Source organism: Mollisia scopiformis, assembly GCF_001500285.1.
Source record: "Mollisia scopiformis unplaced genomic scaffold LY89scaffold_22, whole genome shotgun sequence".
Classification (NCBI taxonomy): domain Eukaryota; kingdom Fungi; phylum Ascomycota; class Leotiomycetes; order Helotiales; family Mollisiaceae; genus Mollisia; species Mollisia scopiformis.
In genome coordinates this window covers 129,548-146,819 of record NW_017263602.1, presented here as the reverse complement: position 1 = coordinate 146,819, position 17,272 = coordinate 129,548, and the positions used below count along the sequence as shown (strand labels likewise).

The 17,272-nt window shown below is 47.3% G+C and overlaps 8 protein-coding genes across 8 annotated transcripts; 3 read left to right on the top strand and 5 right to left on the bottom strand.

Moving 5' to 3' along the window:
* The first annotated feature begins 218 nt into the window (after positions 1-218).
* LY89DRAFT_624024 (MFS general substrate transporter) lies at positions 219-2,665 on the top strand. Its single transcript, XM_018211039.1, has 4 exons — positions 219-976; positions 1,024-1,063; positions 1,193-1,399; positions 1,452-2,665. Exons 1-4 carry the CDS (start codon positions 595-597, stop codon positions 2,497-2,499), a joined length of 1,677 nt encoding a protein of 558 aa, XP_018066201.1. The 5' UTR covers positions 219-594; the 3' UTR covers positions 2,500-2,665.
* A 656-nt stretch (positions 2,666-3,321) lies between these two features.
* LY89DRAFT_653314 (alpha/beta-hydrolase) lies at positions 3,322-4,903 on the bottom strand. The gene is made up of 3 exons (XM_018212245.1): positions 4,273-4,903; positions 3,966-4,226; positions 3,322-3,909 (listed from the first exon to the last, which is right to left on the bottom strand). The coding sequence occupies exons 1-3, from the start codon at positions 4,877-4,879 to the stop codon at positions 3,452-3,454; spliced, it is 1,326 nt and encodes a 441-aa protein (XP_018066200.1). The 5' UTR covers positions 4,880-4,903; the 3' UTR covers positions 3,322-3,451.
* A 619-nt stretch (positions 4,904-5,522) lies between these two features.
* Positions 5,523-6,700, bottom strand: LY89DRAFT_688347 (NAD(P)-binding protein). The gene has a single exon (XM_018215690.1). It carries the CDS (start codon positions 6,681-6,683, stop codon positions 5,637-5,639), a length of 1,047 nt encoding a protein of 348 aa, XP_018066199.1. The 5' UTR covers positions 6,684-6,700; the 3' UTR covers positions 5,523-5,636.
* Positions 6,701-7,008: 308 nt separating this feature from the next.
* LY89DRAFT_688346 (putative laccase-2) lies at positions 7,009-9,131 on the bottom strand. Its single transcript, XM_018215689.1, has 6 exons — positions 9,058-9,131; positions 8,922-8,995; positions 8,707-8,869; positions 8,256-8,653; positions 7,749-8,119; positions 7,009-7,682 (listed from the first exon to the last, which is right to left on the bottom strand). The coding sequence occupies exons 1-6, from the start codon at positions 9,089-9,091 to the stop codon at positions 7,373-7,375; spliced, it is 1,350 nt and encodes a 449-aa protein (XP_018066198.1). The 5' UTR covers positions 9,092-9,131; the 3' UTR covers positions 7,009-7,372.
* A 1,857-nt stretch (positions 9,132-10,988) lies between these two features.
* Positions 10,989-11,613, top strand: LY89DRAFT_738487 (uncharacterized protein; the record flags this gene model as incomplete). Its single annotated transcript, XM_018220375.1, has 2 exons — positions 10,989-11,134; positions 11,184-11,613. The coding sequence occupies 2 exons, from the start codon at positions 10,989-10,991 to the stop codon at positions 11,611-11,613; spliced, it is 576 nt and encodes a 191-aa protein (XP_018066197.1).
* Positions 11,614-12,254: 641 nt separating this feature from the next.
* LY89DRAFT_653304 (uncharacterized protein) lies at positions 12,255-13,155 on the bottom strand (the record flags this gene model as incomplete). Its single annotated transcript, XM_018212244.1, has 1 exon — positions 12,255-13,155. One exon carries the CDS (start codon positions 13,153-13,155, stop codon positions 12,514-12,516), a length of 642 nt encoding a protein of 213 aa, XP_018066196.1. The 3' UTR covers positions 12,255-12,513.
* Positions 13,156-14,070: 915 nt separating this feature from the next.
* On the top strand, positions 14,071-16,272 carry LY89DRAFT_593415 (ArfGap-domain-containing protein; the record flags this gene model as incomplete). The annotated part of the gene is made up of 4 exons (XM_018209749.1): positions 14,071-14,185; positions 14,243-14,259; positions 14,324-14,434; positions 14,485-16,272. The coding sequence occupies 4 exons, from the start codon at positions 14,071-14,073 to the stop codon at positions 16,270-16,272; spliced, it is 2,031 nt and encodes a 676-aa protein (XP_018066195.1).
* A 586-nt stretch (positions 16,273-16,858) lies between these two features.
* LY89DRAFT_757405 (uncharacterized protein) lies at positions 16,859-17,269 on the bottom strand. Its single transcript, XM_018221412.1, has one exon. The coding sequence runs from the start codon at positions 17,243-17,245 to the stop codon at positions 16,922-16,924; it is 324 nt and encodes a 107-aa protein (XP_018066194.1). The 5' UTR covers positions 17,246-17,269; the 3' UTR covers positions 16,859-16,921.
* Between the last annotated feature and the right edge of the window lie 3 nt (positions 17,270-17,272).

Here is a 17,272-nt window from a genome sequence, read left to right as displayed (position 1 = left end):
TTGGAAGAATATACGAATTATATAATGAAAGTCACGCTTCTACTTCCACGACTTACATCAGCATGCAGAGTACCCTAACAGGAAATCTGCATGCTATCATGCATGCAGCGGTGTTCGGAGTTAGTCCCTTAAACTGCTGCCTTACTCGGAGTACCAGCGATCACCATCTTATCGCAAGGCCACGTCAGGCACTGAGCATCAAGAACCTCCCTTCCACCAACCACAACACATTCAATGCCAATCTGCTTGCAAATAAGAAGGTAGGCAACTCTTATGGGAATCCAGAATCCTGGTTCCAGTACGCGGCTGTGCGGTACAAGGGTCCGCACGGCCAAAATACAGCCCGGGAGCGTCAGATTGCTTTGCCGCTTTCTTTGGGGCTGCGATGCTATCGACTACTTTTCTTACATTTCGCTCTGGGCCTTCTTTCCTTCATTCGTTCGTTCGTTCATTACCATTTCAAGGCATTGGTTCGTATATATATACTCTCCAGTTTCCAATTGAGAAGGGAATACTTCTTCTGCGCAGGTCGCAGTCCTCCCACTCTAGACTCGAAACTCCAAGTAAGCACCGCAACAACACGATTGCTTCACCATGACAGCGCCCCTCGATTCCGCCTACGAGTCCTCGGACGAAGAAGCGCCTCTTCTTTCCTCTCCGCCGGAAAGTCCTACGCTGACATCGTTCCCGCGCCCTTCTCGACCGTCTCATGTCCGAAAGACCTCCTACATTCCGCAGATCCACCGAGCACACTCCCCGCGCGCCATCACCGGTATCCTGTTCTTGATTCTCTTTATATTGGCGTTTGGGGGCTATCTTATGGCCGTGCCGGGGATTAGGATTATGGAGGATATTGTTTGCCATAAGGTGTTGGGGATTGAGGGGGAGATTGATGAGAGTTTGTGTAAGGGGGAGGAGGTGCAGAATGAGTTGAGTATTGTGGCTGCGGGGTTGCATGTTATTGGGGCTATTCCTAGTGAGTTTTGTTTGGAAGCAATGGAGGGGAAGTGCTGATGAAATTAGGTTTGGTGACGACGATTCCGTATGGGTTGTTGGCTGATAGGTATGTGGTGCTTTTGATGTCCTATTATCTGTTGTGCATTTGTCTAGATCCGTATTTTTCCTGGCTTAGCTATAAAAGTAGCGAATGTTGGATATGGATTTTAAGAAGAGTCATGCTGATACTTTATAGAATTGGACGAAAGCCGGTATTTATACTAGGTTTGACAGGTATTATCCTGAGTGCTATATGGCAAATGTGCGTCATGTGGTTCTGGAAAACCCTTCCACTTCGTCTAGTCTGGCTCGGACCAATCTTCATTCTGATCGGGGGTGGAGAAACGGTCGCTGCTATGGTATTCTATGCCATTGCATGTGATATAACTCCCGAAGCGAACAGGTACTTTCCCGAGCGTATTCAATATCGATATTAAAGACTGACAATGAAACAGAGCGAATGTCTTCCTGCTAGGAGCCAGTGCTGGCATGGTAGCTGAGGTTATTGCTCCTTCCGTATCAGCATGGCTTATGAAGTCCTCAAACTGGATATCGATGATCATAGGAGTGTCCATCCTAACCTTCGGAACCCTCCTCATCTTCCTAATTCCGGAGACACTTCACATGCGACCCAGAGCCTCCAATCCATCACACCTAACCCCTTCACCATCAAATCCCGACCTCCAATCCGACTCCCCTGATAGCAAGAAAACATCAATAATGACCGCTATCAAAACCGAATTCGCCACAAGTCTAAGATCACTAAGTTCCTCCCTCCAAATCCTATCCTCAACTCCAATCATCATCCTCCTATGTACATTCACCGTCCAACCCTTCACCCGCCAATCAGTCGACCTCTCCCTCCGCTACGTAAGCACACGCTTCCACATTCCCCTCCGCCTCTCTTCCCTCCTCCTCTCCCTCCGCGCAGGCGTCAATATCCTCCTCCTGCTCGCCATCCTGCCTTTGCTATCCTACGTCCTTACGAAACGATTCTCCTTCACTTCCCCGCGGAAAGATCTCTTCCTCGCCCGCCTCTCAATCCTGTTCCTTACCTTCGGCATCCTTATTATTGCCGCTAGTCCAACTCTCCCGTTGACCATCATCGGAATGAGTATCTTTACCCTTGGCACGGGCTATATCGCCCTAATAAGGAGCTTAATCACGACATTGGTTCATCAGCAGCATATCGCGCAATTGTACGCACAAGTTGCTGTTGTAGAAACCGTCGGCGCGTTAGTTTCCGGCCCAAGTTTAGCAAAGCTATATATGGTAGGCTTAAAGATGAAAGGCCCCTGGGTCGGATTACCGTTTTTCGGAGTCGGTGTTATTTGTTTGCTGGGCGCAGTGGGAGTTTGGGCTGCGGGATGCGTTATGGGACGCAGGGGCTGGGAGAAGGATAGAGGGGAGGGAGAGAGTGGTGAGGAGAGTGAGGATGCGGTGTTGTTGGGGGTGGAGGGCGAGGTTGATGTTCCTGATGCTGGGGCGATTAATATTGTTTGATTATTATGAGATGGGTAGATTTTGGGAGCTTGGTTTTATTTGTTGGCTGGGGGTTAGAGGGGCATATATATACCCGGCGTTCAAGGGGTGGAAGGCTGTGTAAGTGGGATATTTAGAATATAGGTATATACGGTAACGTATGAAGAAGACGAGAAGAAAGAAAGCCTTCTAATTGAAATGATGTTTTAAGATTCAAGAGACCAACAGATGCGAGAATGAATGATAAGGATCGAACCGGACAACATAGTCAAAAGAGAACTTGATACGCATCAGAGAATCCAGCAAAGCCAACACATGCGCTTCAAACACTCAAAGCGCGAAACCCGCTAATCGCGCGATATGCGCAAATTGCGCGATTCGCGCGAAAATCGACCATTGTGCAACTTTCCTCTTCCTGCTGTCCTCCTCAACCTCGCTTACCCCCTCGCTTAACCTCACGACCAAAAAAAATCCCCAAACCCATCTACCAAAAAATAAAAATAAAACAAAACGCCCGGGCACACAGTACCGTAGTAACTGTGTGCCCGGGCGCCCAAGCGCATAGCTTGTTCGCGGTGGCGGAGGGAATGGCGTATCTAACTGTCGAGGTTATTCTTCTTCATTAGGAGGCACGCTGGCGAGTCAGCGACAAACCCGGTCAGTCGTTTGGCCACAAGAGGGCCTAACCGGGCTTGCTGGGGAGGAAATGCTTATTTAGATCTATAAGGGAGGGTTGAAAGGTTAGGGGTAATTGGCTGTGATTCACTTTTTGGGTGGGAGGGTTAGGTTTCGGCTAGAGAGGTGGTTTGTTTACTTGGGAAGGGGCGGCCGTGTTTTTGTTAGAGCCAATTTTGAATCGATTTTGGCTGTGAGGCTCTTGTGCTTACTTGTATATGCAAATTCTTTCTCGTTCTCTCGTCACTTTTAATCCAAGTGATTCTTTACAAATCAACACATTCACCAACCCTTCTCCTCATGTATCAACCCCATACGGCACGTCCCTCCAAATCACCCTCCTCAAATAAACATACAAGATTTCCTGCCACGTCGCCCACTGATGCGCGCTATACATCGGATAATGACTCAAATACGCCAGATCCACCGCACTCGCCCTCGTCTGGAAATTCCGCGAGTTCTCAAACGCAGCGTCGTAGAAGCCCGCTCCGGCAAAGATCCCGACGGAGCGCAGCGATGTCTGGTTCCAGATGGGATCGTCGGGCTCAGGTGAGGGCGTGTTAGACATGATGCAGTAGGAGGAGAAGGTGCTGGTGGCGTTGAAGAGCATGCTTAGCGTGAGGCCGCCGCCCAGGGAGAGGCCTGCGAAAGCGCGGGAGGAGGGGGTACTGTTGACGGCGTAGGTGGATTCTACCCATGGGATGAGGTTCGTGAGGTAGTTCTCGCGGATTGCGTTGAAGAAGCCGTTGAGTCCCACTGGTGCCTCTTTGTCAGTCTCTGTCTTGCGGGGCTGAGGAAGAGAGGAGACTTGCCGACATCGAAGCCTTCGATGGTCCCATTGGTGGCGTCTTGCTGCATGGTGAAACCAAGATTGTAGAAGTTGGGCGTTACTACGATCATGGGGTCTACTTCTCCGCAGTCGATGAGTCGATCAAGAATGTTTTGTGCTCGGCCTTGGTTGAACCAATCCGCATCTGTTCCTCCACCTCCATGAGAGAGGTAGAGCACTGGATATTTCTTGCCAGGAATGGTGCCGTATTCATTTGGGAGATAGATTCCCACGTCGTGGATATCTGATTTTATGAGTACGTGCTGGAGATTGGGGAATTGAGAATATACCTTTGGAAGGATATGTCGAGCCAGGAGATGGGTATTGCTGGAACGAGAAATTGCCTCTACGGCTCTCGTTGGGAAGTGGAAGTTGCCAGTCATAATCTCTGACCTGATACTTCCCATCGAACGGTACTTGAATGGTACTAACGAGTTGATCGCCTGGGTATGGCTCGAGTGGTGGATTCGAAGAATCGGTCAATGCCGCACAGTTCAAGTAATCGGTACTGTTGCAATCGGGATAGAAATTATAGTTAAACGTCCCAGAAGGAAATGGAACACTAAGCTCCCAATCGCCAGATGATGGATTATAGGTCATGTCAAGGCCAGCAAGTGTAGCCGGACTGCCTGTGTTTGTGAAGAGGGCCAGTGAGAAGTATTCCGGCTTCCAGTCCCACGGAGAATAGCCGTCAGTGATGGATGGCGAAGCATGCAGAGAATCTGAGTACAAGGGGAAGCCAAGCAGGACGGACTTTGGATGAGTGGTGGCATTTGGAGTGAAGACAAAGTCGACAACATATCCCGTCGGACTTGTATCGACTTTTCTTACAGTCGTGCTTGCAGCCAAGCCAACTTCAAGGAACGCGGCATTCACGAAGAGACTTGAAAAACGCATCTTCGAAACAGAACTTGAAGAGAATAAATGTTTGAAAGATCGAAGAATGAAGAATCCAAATAATGGCTTTCATGTACATACATACCATTCATTGTCCACTGTCAAAGTTCTCCGGATGTCGGGCGAAAACCGGAAGGAAATCTCGTTCCTTCTCTCATGTGGTCATTTTGCAGCACTAGCTACATTTCCGGCGCTTCTCAAATTCTGGATCAACTCCCAACGATCTTGGATACAATTCAGGCAAAATGTTTGGCCCTGTGGACATGCAGTAGAGTAATGTTGTGGAGTGGACGCTGGGACGTTAAGTTTATATTCCCCGCATTTTGCCCCGCGATTTCGGTTGCCGATGGCAGGAACCGAACGAGAAAGCAAATTTGTCCGACTGAGTCGGCTAATTGTTGAATGAGGTTTTTTGAGGGAAATGTTAATGACTAGGTCGAATTTTCCGTATAGTTTGTTGATGTTCCTGGAGTTGAAAATTTGACAATGTTAGTTGAATGACCGTCATTCTCATGGTTGTATAGCATGTTCCACATCTTATGGGACAACATAAGTGGGTAAAGCAAATTACTCGAGATAGGAATGTATCTATGCTCTTCTTACACAATTTTGTCTCTCAAATCTCAGCTCACTCTTAGCACCCAACCCACTTATTTTGTCCTACAAATTCTAGAACAATATTATCTCATGTTCCGAATTCTTACGGCAATTCATAAAATTCTCTTTGATCTCGAAGCTCAACATCGTTTACGATCTACTAGTTATGCTCCATTGCAGCCTTCCTATTCTCGATCTTCTGCAAGACACCGCCACCTCTCTGAATGGAAACCTCGTATGCCAACCTATACGCATGAATCCCCTCTGAAAACAGTTGCCTTTTGTCGTACCATCCAGTATCCTTCCTCAACTTCTCACTCCCAATCCACTGAGTCCACCCAAGCAGCATCCTATTCCAATCCTGCTCAACAGGTAGTCTTCCTTCCTGTCCTTCAACGAATCTTACACCATCTTCTACCCCATACTCCTTTGCAACAGCAGATGCGACATCTCTAAGCGTTTCCCACTCGCTAGCAGACATGTTATAACACTGCCCTTTCACAACACTCCTCTCAGCCTCCGCGAGCGCAACATAAGCCTCTCCACAATCATCAACATGCATCGCATGCAAAATCGTATCAGGATGTTCATCAATCTGCCAAACACCCTTTTTCTTCGCCTGTTCTGCAAACTTGAAGATTAACCCATAGAAACTGGATGACAAACCATACACATTCGTTGGTCTGGTGACAATAGCATCAAAGAGATCTTCGTGCTCGAAGATCGTGATTGCTCCATTTGCACGATCCATCAGCAATGTTGGAGGATTAAGTGGTGATTCTTCTGTGTGGGGAGCTTTGTCCTTGGATGTCGACAGGAAGGTCGACGTGCCGTAGTCCTTGCAGCCGCTTGTGAAAATAACGAGAGGTCGAATTCCTTTGTCTTTACTTTGTTTAGCAAGAATCCGGAGAAGAGAGACGATTTCGTTGTAGTGAGGGAAGTAGTTCATGATCTGTTCGGTAGTTGAGACAATGACATCGAACACGATGCCTTTCTCCTGGAGATTAGAGACGAAGGAAGTATCGGATGGGGAACCGAACAAAGGAATGATTTCATCTGAAGCGAGATCTGGAAGGGAAGACTCTTTTCGAACAAGTCCATATGTAGTCCATCCGGCTCGGGAGAAGGCGCGAGCTACGGCATTGCCAATGTAGCCATTCGCACCAGTGACAAGGACTTTCTTGTGGGCTGTCTTCGTTGGCGCCATCTTGAATTGAATGGAGAAATGATGTGTGAATGCAAGAAATTAATTTTGAAAATTGTCCTGATTTATATACCAGATGCCCCTTTCGGATCCGAACCGAGTCGGATTCTAAGACGCGATCTGATTGGTCAGTTTACTGACGTCTAAAAGAAACGGCATGACTATCAGCCCGACATTGAGAGATCAACGTTTCAACAAAGGTAAATTTCATTGATTTCAAAGCAAGTGGATCAAGCTCACGGGAGCCTAAGGGTCTGTTGTAACGTAAAGAAGTATCGAGCCACTTTTTGACTTTCAAAAGTTCCAGCCCAGAACTTTAGGACATTGAGCCGAGAGGAAACAGCGGGAGCAAATGAACAACTCGCCCCTACTTCAGGAAACCGTACCCTAAAATGAGAGCTAGAGATCGAAGTATAGAGTGAGAACTTTTAGTATATCGTGTACGAAATGTATGAAATGTACACCCATCCCATCTACAATGCTCAACTCCGCCCCATGAAAGAATGCACCAACGCTTTCCAAGTCCCCAATGCTCCTCAAACCCTCATATCTAATCTCCCAACCAAAAGAATGACTCCATACCATTGCAAAACAAAAAAAACAATAGAAGAAAACGCAGTGGTATAGTGCAAAGAGCAACAGCAATTTCTCAATCATCTGCAATCCCTCACATTCATCCAAAAAGCAGACACCTAAACTCCAGAATCGTCTTCAACGATATCGTCAGCAGCAACATAAGTATCCCAGGCGGCACAAGTCGAGTTCATGGTATCGTAGTCGATGAGAGCAGCAATTTCGCTGTATCGCTCAACAATCTGAAGAGCGAAACCTTCAGATGTGTGCCATCCGATGTGGCAATGCAACAACCAAGCGCCTGGATTGTCAGTCAGGAATGCGATGACGAGGTATCCTGAGCTAGGCAGCATGGCAACGTCTCTTCTGGGTGGGTTGGTGGTAGTGAGTGTGGTAGTGTCAGCATCGTAAGTTCCAGTTCCTTGGCCCCTGCAATCAGAATCTCGGAGTCAGCAAAGCTCTCTTTTGAATTAGAGAGTAGAAAGGTGTTCATACAAAACATAGAAATCATGCCCGTGTAGATGGATGGGATGAGGCACAGTCTGGGTAGTCTCGATGACAAAGTAGACCCATTCATCAGCGGTATCGACCTCGATGACATGAGAGGAGGTGGTGAAGTTGGTATCGTTGTTGTAGATTTGGAGAAGAGTTGGGTCATCCCATTCGGCGACGAAAGTAGTGGCTGCCATGTACCATTTGAACAAGTTGTTGACTTTTCCGACTGTGACAGCAAAATCATCCTCCTCGGTATCGGCACTGGCATCGAGGGCAAGGTACGGGACGAGGTCGGACATATCTTCATCATCGCAGCTGTCGATATAGGAGTATGCGGACGAGGTGGGCTCTGTGGTATCCGTGGAGTCATACTTCAATCTTCGTCAGTGTACTTCTTTTGAACATTATTCGAGAGTTGTTGCAATGTCTGGCCACATTGGGGTCATGCAGCGAGTGAAACTTGTGAGACAACCTAGACAGACAATCAAGCTCGAAGAAGTCACATACCTTAAGTATACCTTTGATGTTGTCGGCATTGTCGTTGTCACTGCAGGACGTTTGTGGGATGGCACGAATCCAGAAGTTGCCAGATGTCTGAGAAGCGTTCACGACAATGTCGTATCGTTGACCCATTCCAATGCTGAGGACATTGGTCTCGTAAGGCTCAATAGGGACAAGGTCCATAGCCATGACCGTCAAATTGTGCGAATCAATCATGAACTTCCAGTGAGTGTCAACGGCCCCATTAATAAGACGGATTCTATATGATTCACCAGCTGTGAAAGTCATGTTGAAGCGAGAACCGAGATCTCCGTAAACATTAGTACCATTGATAAGGCCGTTATCTAAGGTTGGTGGTCCCGAAGTTTCAGCAGTAATATAAACTTGATCAACGGTTTGATGAGCTATTGTCCGGATTAGTTTGAGTACTTGAAAGCTGCCCAAAGTGTGTACTCACTCCAGTCATTGAGAAACATCACGCCCATATCGTTATCGTAGTTGGCTGTTGATGGCCCATTGATAATGATTCCACCTAGAATACCATTCCAGGCTTGAAGAGCAAAGTGAGAATGGTACCAGGTTGTCCCGTATTGGGTGGCTCTCCATGTGTAGGTTGTTGACTAAGAATGATAAGTACTAGCTTGGCTGACTTGTTGTTTGACAGTGGCTTACTTCTCCAGGTGCAGTCGGACATTGAGTGATAGAGGAAACTCCGTCGTTCGGATTAGTGTAGTTCTGGCGAATACCTGAGAGTCTACGAGTCAGTCATTGTCCCGGTACTGGAAGATGGGCCTGGCTGATGACTTACCGTGGAAATGGATGCTGCTTCCATTGTTTTCCATCGAATTTGTTACGTGGACAACTAAAGATAGTCAGTAATAGATCCTATTGTCAGGAAAAGGAGCGAGTCACTGACCAACAGTGTCTCCCCAATCAGCGAAGAGAGTTGGACCTGGGAAAGTGCCATTGACAACTAAGACCATTCTTTCAACACCATCAAGGGAAGCCGTTGTGTTGACTATATCGAGCCAGTACTAAGTATTTGTAAGTCCCAAGTTCACAGTGACATTCCGATTTACAAACCTCTCTCGTTACCCCGGTGTCAGGAGCTTCATTGTAATAGTCTGTAGAAAGATCGTAGTCACCCCAGCATGATCGATCAGAAGCCGAATAGGTGCATCTCTTGTCAAGCTGCTGTACATGAGGTGCGGCAGAAGCGCCAGAAAGGATCAAGCCAAGGCTGGAGGCCAAGAAGGCAGGCAGAAGACGCATGCTGAAAAGCAGTGGATAGTGAAAGAATAGATGTAAGAGACTTGCAAAGCAATGAAGAATCTGCAACAGAATAAATGAGAGGGATCGATGGATGTTGAGGATGATGATGATGATGATGATGAAAAACAAGACTTTCTTGGGGTGGACAAGTTCGTCATGTTATATACAGCTCGGGGTTTACAGACAGCATCAAGGCTTCTGTACCCGGTGTTTTGCCATCAGAAGGAGGCATTGGACTTGCACTTGCTTCCAAATTTGGATGTACTCGCGAGTCAACGCGTGTTCTTGGGTTAGCCTCACTGTCGCAATGCCGCGGGCACAATAAACATTTGAATAGAGTTATTCTCCTTTGGCACGCACCATGGAGGCTGAGCCTCGTCCCCTTTGGTCAGTAAACGGGCCAGGACCGCCCTTGGTTGAGGTCCGTGATAGCGGAGAAGCTCAAATTGGTTGATGAGATTCGTAAAGCGACGAATTATTCAGCTGTGATAACGAAACATCGAACCAGTGATCGTGTTCGAAACAACAACACCTAATGATTTGCGTGGCCGGTATTATGCCTGGGAACTGTTCATCTGATCTGGGATACACGCCTCGGGTATGCGTGGTTTGGAGTTTTTCCGGTGGACACTGACCCCAGTCGTGGCTGCTTTCGGGTAGATTGCCGATTGCATGAACATCTTGGTACTATTTTGGTCGATTTCCTCCCAAAAGGGGTCGATGAAACCAGACCACGTGCAAAAAGACCCATAGATTGACACGCGCCGTGCAAACTGTAAGTTGGCCCCCAAGCTCATTCGTATGGCGCTGCGAATGTCCTAGGAGTTAAAGGCCAATCAGGTCTTTCAGAAAGTACCGAGCCAGGGGATATACTGCAGATATAGAACTCTGACGATATGATTGCTCACCAAGGAACACCCCATGGTCGATGTTTCGAATTCTCAAAAGTCATCCATAGGGCTCCGCAGCCACCGGTATTGTATTAGCTCACCTAAGTGACAATGCGCCATTGCGGGTGCTAGCTAGTAGTATTGCACACAAAGCGTTGAGCTGCTGGGAGAGTAGACCTCGAGTGGGTCTTTCACACTGAGGGAGACTCTCTCATCCAATACTAAGACTTAGCTCCTGCGACAGCGTAGTCTCACTCAGGTGACTTACCACGGTGTGAATTGCAGGGTTGTCGTCACTTTGTATGCCCGTTGAGCTAAGCCTCAGTACTGGAGACGTCAGCATATTGAGTTCGCGCCGGAAGAGCATGCGTAATGCCAGTAAAAGTGGACCGAACAAACCTTAAAGCTCCCTTTTTGAAAATTCTTCTGAAGGCCCATCGCAAGCTAAGGTCTCCAAATACATAATGAGCGATCGCCCCTACCAGCGCAAGTCATCCTAATCAAGCAGGAGTTTCTCTCTCATCGTCTTGCCTTCAACATTTCTTCCTAGTTCACTAACATCAACACTCTTTCCAACATGTTTTTCAAGACTTTCGCGATTTTGGCTTTCGGCGCCTTGTCCACTGCGGCTTCGCTTCCTCACAGGCGCAGTAGTGAGAGTGATGTCGTCCTTTATTGTTATGGAAGTACCTCAAATGGAGGTCCTATTTTCTATGCTGATGGGTAAGATTCGCTCTGTAAACTCGGTTAGAAGATGTGTTAACATTCTCAGACTTGCTTACTTTGGCATGTCCGCAAACACTCTTGACGCAGGTGTTTCCACCAACATCTCATTCACACTCGACCCTGATGACACCACCACTGCGTGGACCATTCAGCCAAACACGACAACAAATCCCAATGTGTCTTTCAATGAGACCCTCGACATGTACATTGTCCCTACCGATGGTTCCTTCACTCAAGTCGGATTTGCCTCCAGCAACAGCTCCTCTTTGCCCACCGGAGCTGTAACCACTGGATTCTCTTTCTTTGGCACCAACGTTGCATACGTAGAGTCGTCCTCGAACTATGACATGATGTTCTGGGGAAATGCAACCACAACGGACGGTATCTTTGCTCTGTATTGGAACGATGGCAGCGATGATGCTCCTAATGGCTCTTTCGCCGTGACTGTTAAAACCACGCCACCGGTATCTATATAAGACTTTCACCTTCTGTCGAAGTCGGACCTTGGGAAAATTTTATTTGTTGCATTTGGTAGCTGGTACAGGTGTGTTTAGAGGTGTTGTGGTTTGGAAGGAAAGCTTGTGTATAGGTTAGCGAGCTGAAAACTTTTCTATCCGTCATTGAGCAATTCTTCAGAGTGTTGATGTGATTTATCCTAACTTAACTTGTAAGACTGAGTGTACCGTGACGTCTCGTAGCTTCCATTCTCTTCCCCCAGAAGCTTGAAACTTGCGACCGCCAGAAAACGTATATTGTTTGAATCTCCCACGATTTCTGGGACAATCTTCTCTCTGACTGTGATATCATTACATTTGACAAAATGATATTCAAAAATAGGATCTGAATCACCAACACGTCTTCAATATCCCGAAAGAAAGACAATCGATCTGGAGCGATGCAAATGACTTGAAGGCATGCTGATTGAAACTGGGAGTTATGGGATGATTAGGTAGCGAACTTTCCTCCTGAGAGCGTAGCCGAAATCATAACCTGCTCAAATCGACTCTTCTTCCAACTTCGCCAACACGATGCTCCAAAGTCCTCCAAATGGAAAATGAGTGCATTTCACTAACATAACAGCTCGATTTGGCCCCGTTGAAAAAACAGCATGCCATCTGTCTATATACTCACTCTGAGATTTGACATTCAACAGCGAACGGAATACTAGCTTTTTCACGCACTCTCCACCACAATTTGATGTCCCCAAAGAATTAGAGCATTTAAAAGTCAAAACTGTTCTGGAATGTCTTGGTGGTTGGGACACTCGTCCAATGAAATTCAAGTACTTTTGTATTCAGGTATACATAGCGTTACCATAAAACCTCCCAACAGTTGATGTATTTTGGGAGACACTTTCATCCAAATAAAACCACACTTTAATTTCCCTTCGCCAATGGACTCGATAACCAACTCAATTCCTCTGCTTTCTTGCTACCCACAAGCTCTGTCAACTTTTCTGCAGCCAAGAAGTCGTGATCGCAATACTCGAATCCAGGAACGACAACTTCGCTGATTAGAAGTCCTTGACTCTCTGTGCCATTTTCCTGATCGGGAAGTAGATACGAGGCCTTGTATTTGCCACCGTCTACAATCCATTGAAGCTTTTCGCCCTTCTCAACATTTTGTCCTACAACAAAAGTCTCGATCCTCTTTTCTGGTCCGTCGTCATCAGCATGAATAATGACATAGCGGCCGCGTCCACGATGAAGCGTGTGGACTGTACGGCCCTTGTTGCGATGAAAGCCACCCTGGGGACCATTCTCGGTAAGGAGATAATATATCGTGGTCGATGAGTTTCGTAAGCCTGGGGCGAAGCCTGGTCGTTGTGGAGCCAGCTCCGAAGTCGACGATGTTGAGGATTCCCAGGGTGAGGGAACCGTATCTGGAGCTCGATCCGTTTCCTTGAAAAAGCCTCCCTCAATATGTGGTTCAAGTTCCAAAGCTTTGATGAGTAATTGAATGGATGCCTTTTCGGAATTGTCGGAAGCGTGGAAACTAGGTGTGATGACCGAGGCCATGGTGAATGATAATTCTGCCGTATAGCAGTGTATCAAAGCGAACACCAAGGAAGCTGAGGCGCAGATCTTTTATCGCAGAGCGGTGATGAGATTCAGCTGTGATGAGCTGTATACAAACGGAAGATCACTGAGTAACCCTCTCGGAAGTAGAGGAAAATTTTGTCGTCGTACAAAAGACAGGGACTGAGATAAGCATGACACCGAATGAGATAAGCACTCGGAACAACATTGAGAATGGAAGAGGGTGTTTTGCATTTTGATGGAACTTTCTCTGTGGTTAGGGGTCGTATCGTCATTCTAGAAAATGTTTAAGAGGCGCTTCCCCTGTGACGCGGGGTGGATAATGAATATCTTAAGACTTAAATAAATTAGTGAGGGGAAGCTTGAAAAGCTCGGAAAGCTCTGGGACTTTGAGAGAACGGTGACAAATTATCTTGAGCCTCGTCTCTAACACTCAATGCTAACAAGATAAACATGTAGATGTAGACATCAACTTCAGGATGTGAGATGAGGTGGATTTATTCCTATGAGTCTGTGCAACTCGAGGGGCGAGATCTTTGACCACATCACCAAGCCCAAGACATCCTAGCGCTGCTACAAGCCTGCAAGTGCAAGCGACTCGAGACTGTTTTGGCTGGTTTGCCCGACATGCCCAGAACTATCGATTCTTTCTCTCCTCCTTTTCTCCCTTCTCACACAGTTCCAGCGCATTGCATTGCATTGTTCGGCGTGTGCATTTACGATTTACGACTGCAACGATCATCACGAGCTTGTACATTCTCCTGCATACATGCATTGTATAATCTTGTAACTCTATCTTCGCGGCCGCTGGGAGTTTCACTTTCCATCTCCATTTCGTTTGGGCACCGGAAGCTTCAGCAATCGCAGCATTCTGATTTATCACAATTTCACATTATGTCAGGCGCTTTGAGTAAACGGCAGCAGGCGCGCAATGAGCGCACCCTTCAGGATCTCATCAAGTCGGTGCCAGGAAACAACACATGCGCGGATTGTCAAGCTCGGAATCCAGGTGAGACATGGCACACCGTGAAGCAACATTGCACAATCGCTGACTATGGATCAATAGGATGGGCTAGCTGGAGCGTAAGTCACCAGAAATCTAAGATCTAGAAGTCCTCGACCGTACAAATGTACTGACTGCAGGTAGTTGGGTATCTTCCTCTGCATGCGGTGCGCCGCTCTCCACAGAAAGCTTGGGACACACATTACAAAGGTCAAATCGTTGAGCATGGACTCTTGGTCGAATGAACAAGTCGAGGTATATGTTCCAGGTTTTCCGTCACTCCAAATTGGTCTGATGTCCAGCAGAATATGAAGCGCGTTGGAAACATTGCTTCGAATCGAATATATAATCCTCAAAATGCCAGGCCACCGATTCCCATCGATGCCGACGAAGCAGACTCAGCTATGGAGCGGTTTATAAGGCAGAAATATCAAGAGAGGGCTGTGACGGCACAAGCACGAAATAATACAGGGAGCACGAATTCAGATGACCAGCCTCCGCCGTTGCCGCCGAAACCTGGGAGTAGATTTGGCTTCAGATCAGCATCCTCCATCTTTCCCATGTCTTCGAAGTCTAAAAGAGAAGCAGAGATCTCACGACAGCAATCACCATCTCCACCAAGGAGTAAGCCATCTCGAATCTTTGGTACATCGGTGGCGTCTGATGGGAAAGATGATCTGGAAGCAAAGATGGCTAAGCTACGAGATATGGGTTTCACGGATGAGCGCAGGAATATGGCAGTCTTGAAAGGACTTAGTGGCAACCTTGAAAAGTCTATTGAGACTCTGGTCCGTCTTGGGGAGGGTGGAGGAGCTCCAGTACCTGCTAGAGAGACGCCTACCCCTTCACAATCACGGGCGCCCATGGGTGCTGGGTTAACAATCAATCGGACTCGAGAAGCAAGCTCACCGAAGGTATCAAACAACCCATGGGAAGTGCTTGATAATCCACCACCCGTAGCGCAACCTCAGTCCTCGCAGTCGACTGGCTCTTTGGCTCGGTCGCAGAACCCGATGATGGGCAACAATCCCTATCAGCAGACCCAATCTACCAACCCATTTGGTCTCGCTCCATCTCAGTCACAATACAACTTAAACCAGGCTTTTCAGAGCATGTCTGTGTCATCATCTCAACCACCACTCTTTCCCCACCATACTGGTGGTTTCCCGGGGCCACAACCCGCCCAGCATCAACAGCTCTATCAACAATCCATGACTCCTCCCGTCCCCTCATTACCTCAGCAATACTATCCTCCTGTGATCTACGAGAATTCTGCCCAACAACCACAGCAGCCACAGCAGACCAACAGTTACAACCCGTTCATGCAGCAATCCCAACAACCTCCAACACTGAACACAAATGTGCCGAGTAACCCGTACATCCAGCAGCTGGCAACTCCTCAGAGCCTCTACCAGAGTCCCATCGAGCAATCGCCTCAGCAGCAGTACCCCTCCTCTTCACCATTCTACCAGAATGGTGCTCAGGCGCAGCTACAGCAGCAGCAAATGAATCCATACTTCAACCAGGCTGCTCAGAACAACGCGCAACAACAAACTCAACCACAGATGAACCCATTCTTTCAGAACTCTCAAGCACAGCAAGCACCACCGCAAAACTATGATTTCCAGTCCCAACAACAACCTCAATATCAGCAGTATCGCCAGCAAACGCTTCCTCTGATGGCGCAGCAGACTGGGAAAGCAGATAAGCGGAGCATTTTGGACTTATACAACTATCCTCAATTAGCTCCTGCCCCTCACCAGCAACAGCAGCCTCAACAGCAGCAACAGGACCAGGGACAAGCACAAGTTCAGAATCTATCAGTTCCTGGGTCACAGAGCTTCCAGCCACAGCAAAGAAGTGTGTCCAGCCCTTTGTCAATGCCAACTGGAAGTAAAAATCCATTTGCATCAAGTGGAGGTAGTATGCAGAGTCCAGGAGATACACTGGGCCAGATGCCGAATTTCGCACCGAATCCAAATGGGTCACGACATGTCAGCCAGGAAAGCATGAGCGTTGATGCTGGAGGATGGAGCAACGGTCGTCATTCCCCAGATGCATGGGGATCGATCAGTGCAAGATCTTTGAGATAATCTCAATGAATGCGCTTTGAACAAATTATGTAATGATAAAAGTATGGCCATAACGTCCATCCCTGCGTAGCGGAAAACCCTCCGTGCCGGAAAATTTAACCGGTACATTGACTTCAAGCACTATAAAAATCTAAGCACACCGCAAAATCTCCTATGATTTTTTGAAAGTTATATTCCGTAGCCACTCCCGCACACCTTAAATGCCTTCGATTAAAAAAATCATGTCCGCGTCACCACCTCACGCCTGATTTGTAAAGAGTCTCCTTTTATAGCGTAACAGACTTTCTTTACCACAGCTGCATCACCTAGTTTATACTATTCTTGAATTATATAAAAATGTCTTGACTCAGCTCTAGTCCCTCCCAATACGCAGGAAATCGCTGTGGCGTCCAAATTCATGCAGGATCGATATGCGGATCGGTACCTCGGATCGAAGCGAGCGGCGATTTTAGTAGAGAACGGCCTTGCATGCCCCATTATATTTACGTTGCACATTTCGTCTAAACTCTGTTTCACGTGACACTATGCTTGGAACTTGTTGATGTCGGCAGAGGTGCATTACTTAAGTGCTTAAACACTCTCAGTACGTTACTTAGAAAGTACTAATTAGTCGTTTAGTTACACATATTAAAGCACGCTTTAACATTAATCAAGTTTGCCTATGAACTGACGATACAACAATATCCTCTTGCTTAGCCTTCCATATCTTTAAAGCTTTGTAGGACGAAATGTAATGTGGATGACCAATTCTTAAAACACGTTTCCGAATTCGTACACACTCTTCTATAAGCCTTACAGCTTTAGTTCCTTTACCGCTTCCCTTCCACGTGAACGCCAAGTTATTCATGCTCATCAGCGTGTCTGGGTGGTCCACTCCGAGCTTCGTCTTGCGAGTCTCTATGACCTGCACCTCTAGCTTTTCAGCATCGTCCCACCGGCCTTGGTTCCAAAGCGTCGCTGCCAAGTTATTCATGCTCGTCAGCGTGTCTGGGTGGTCCAC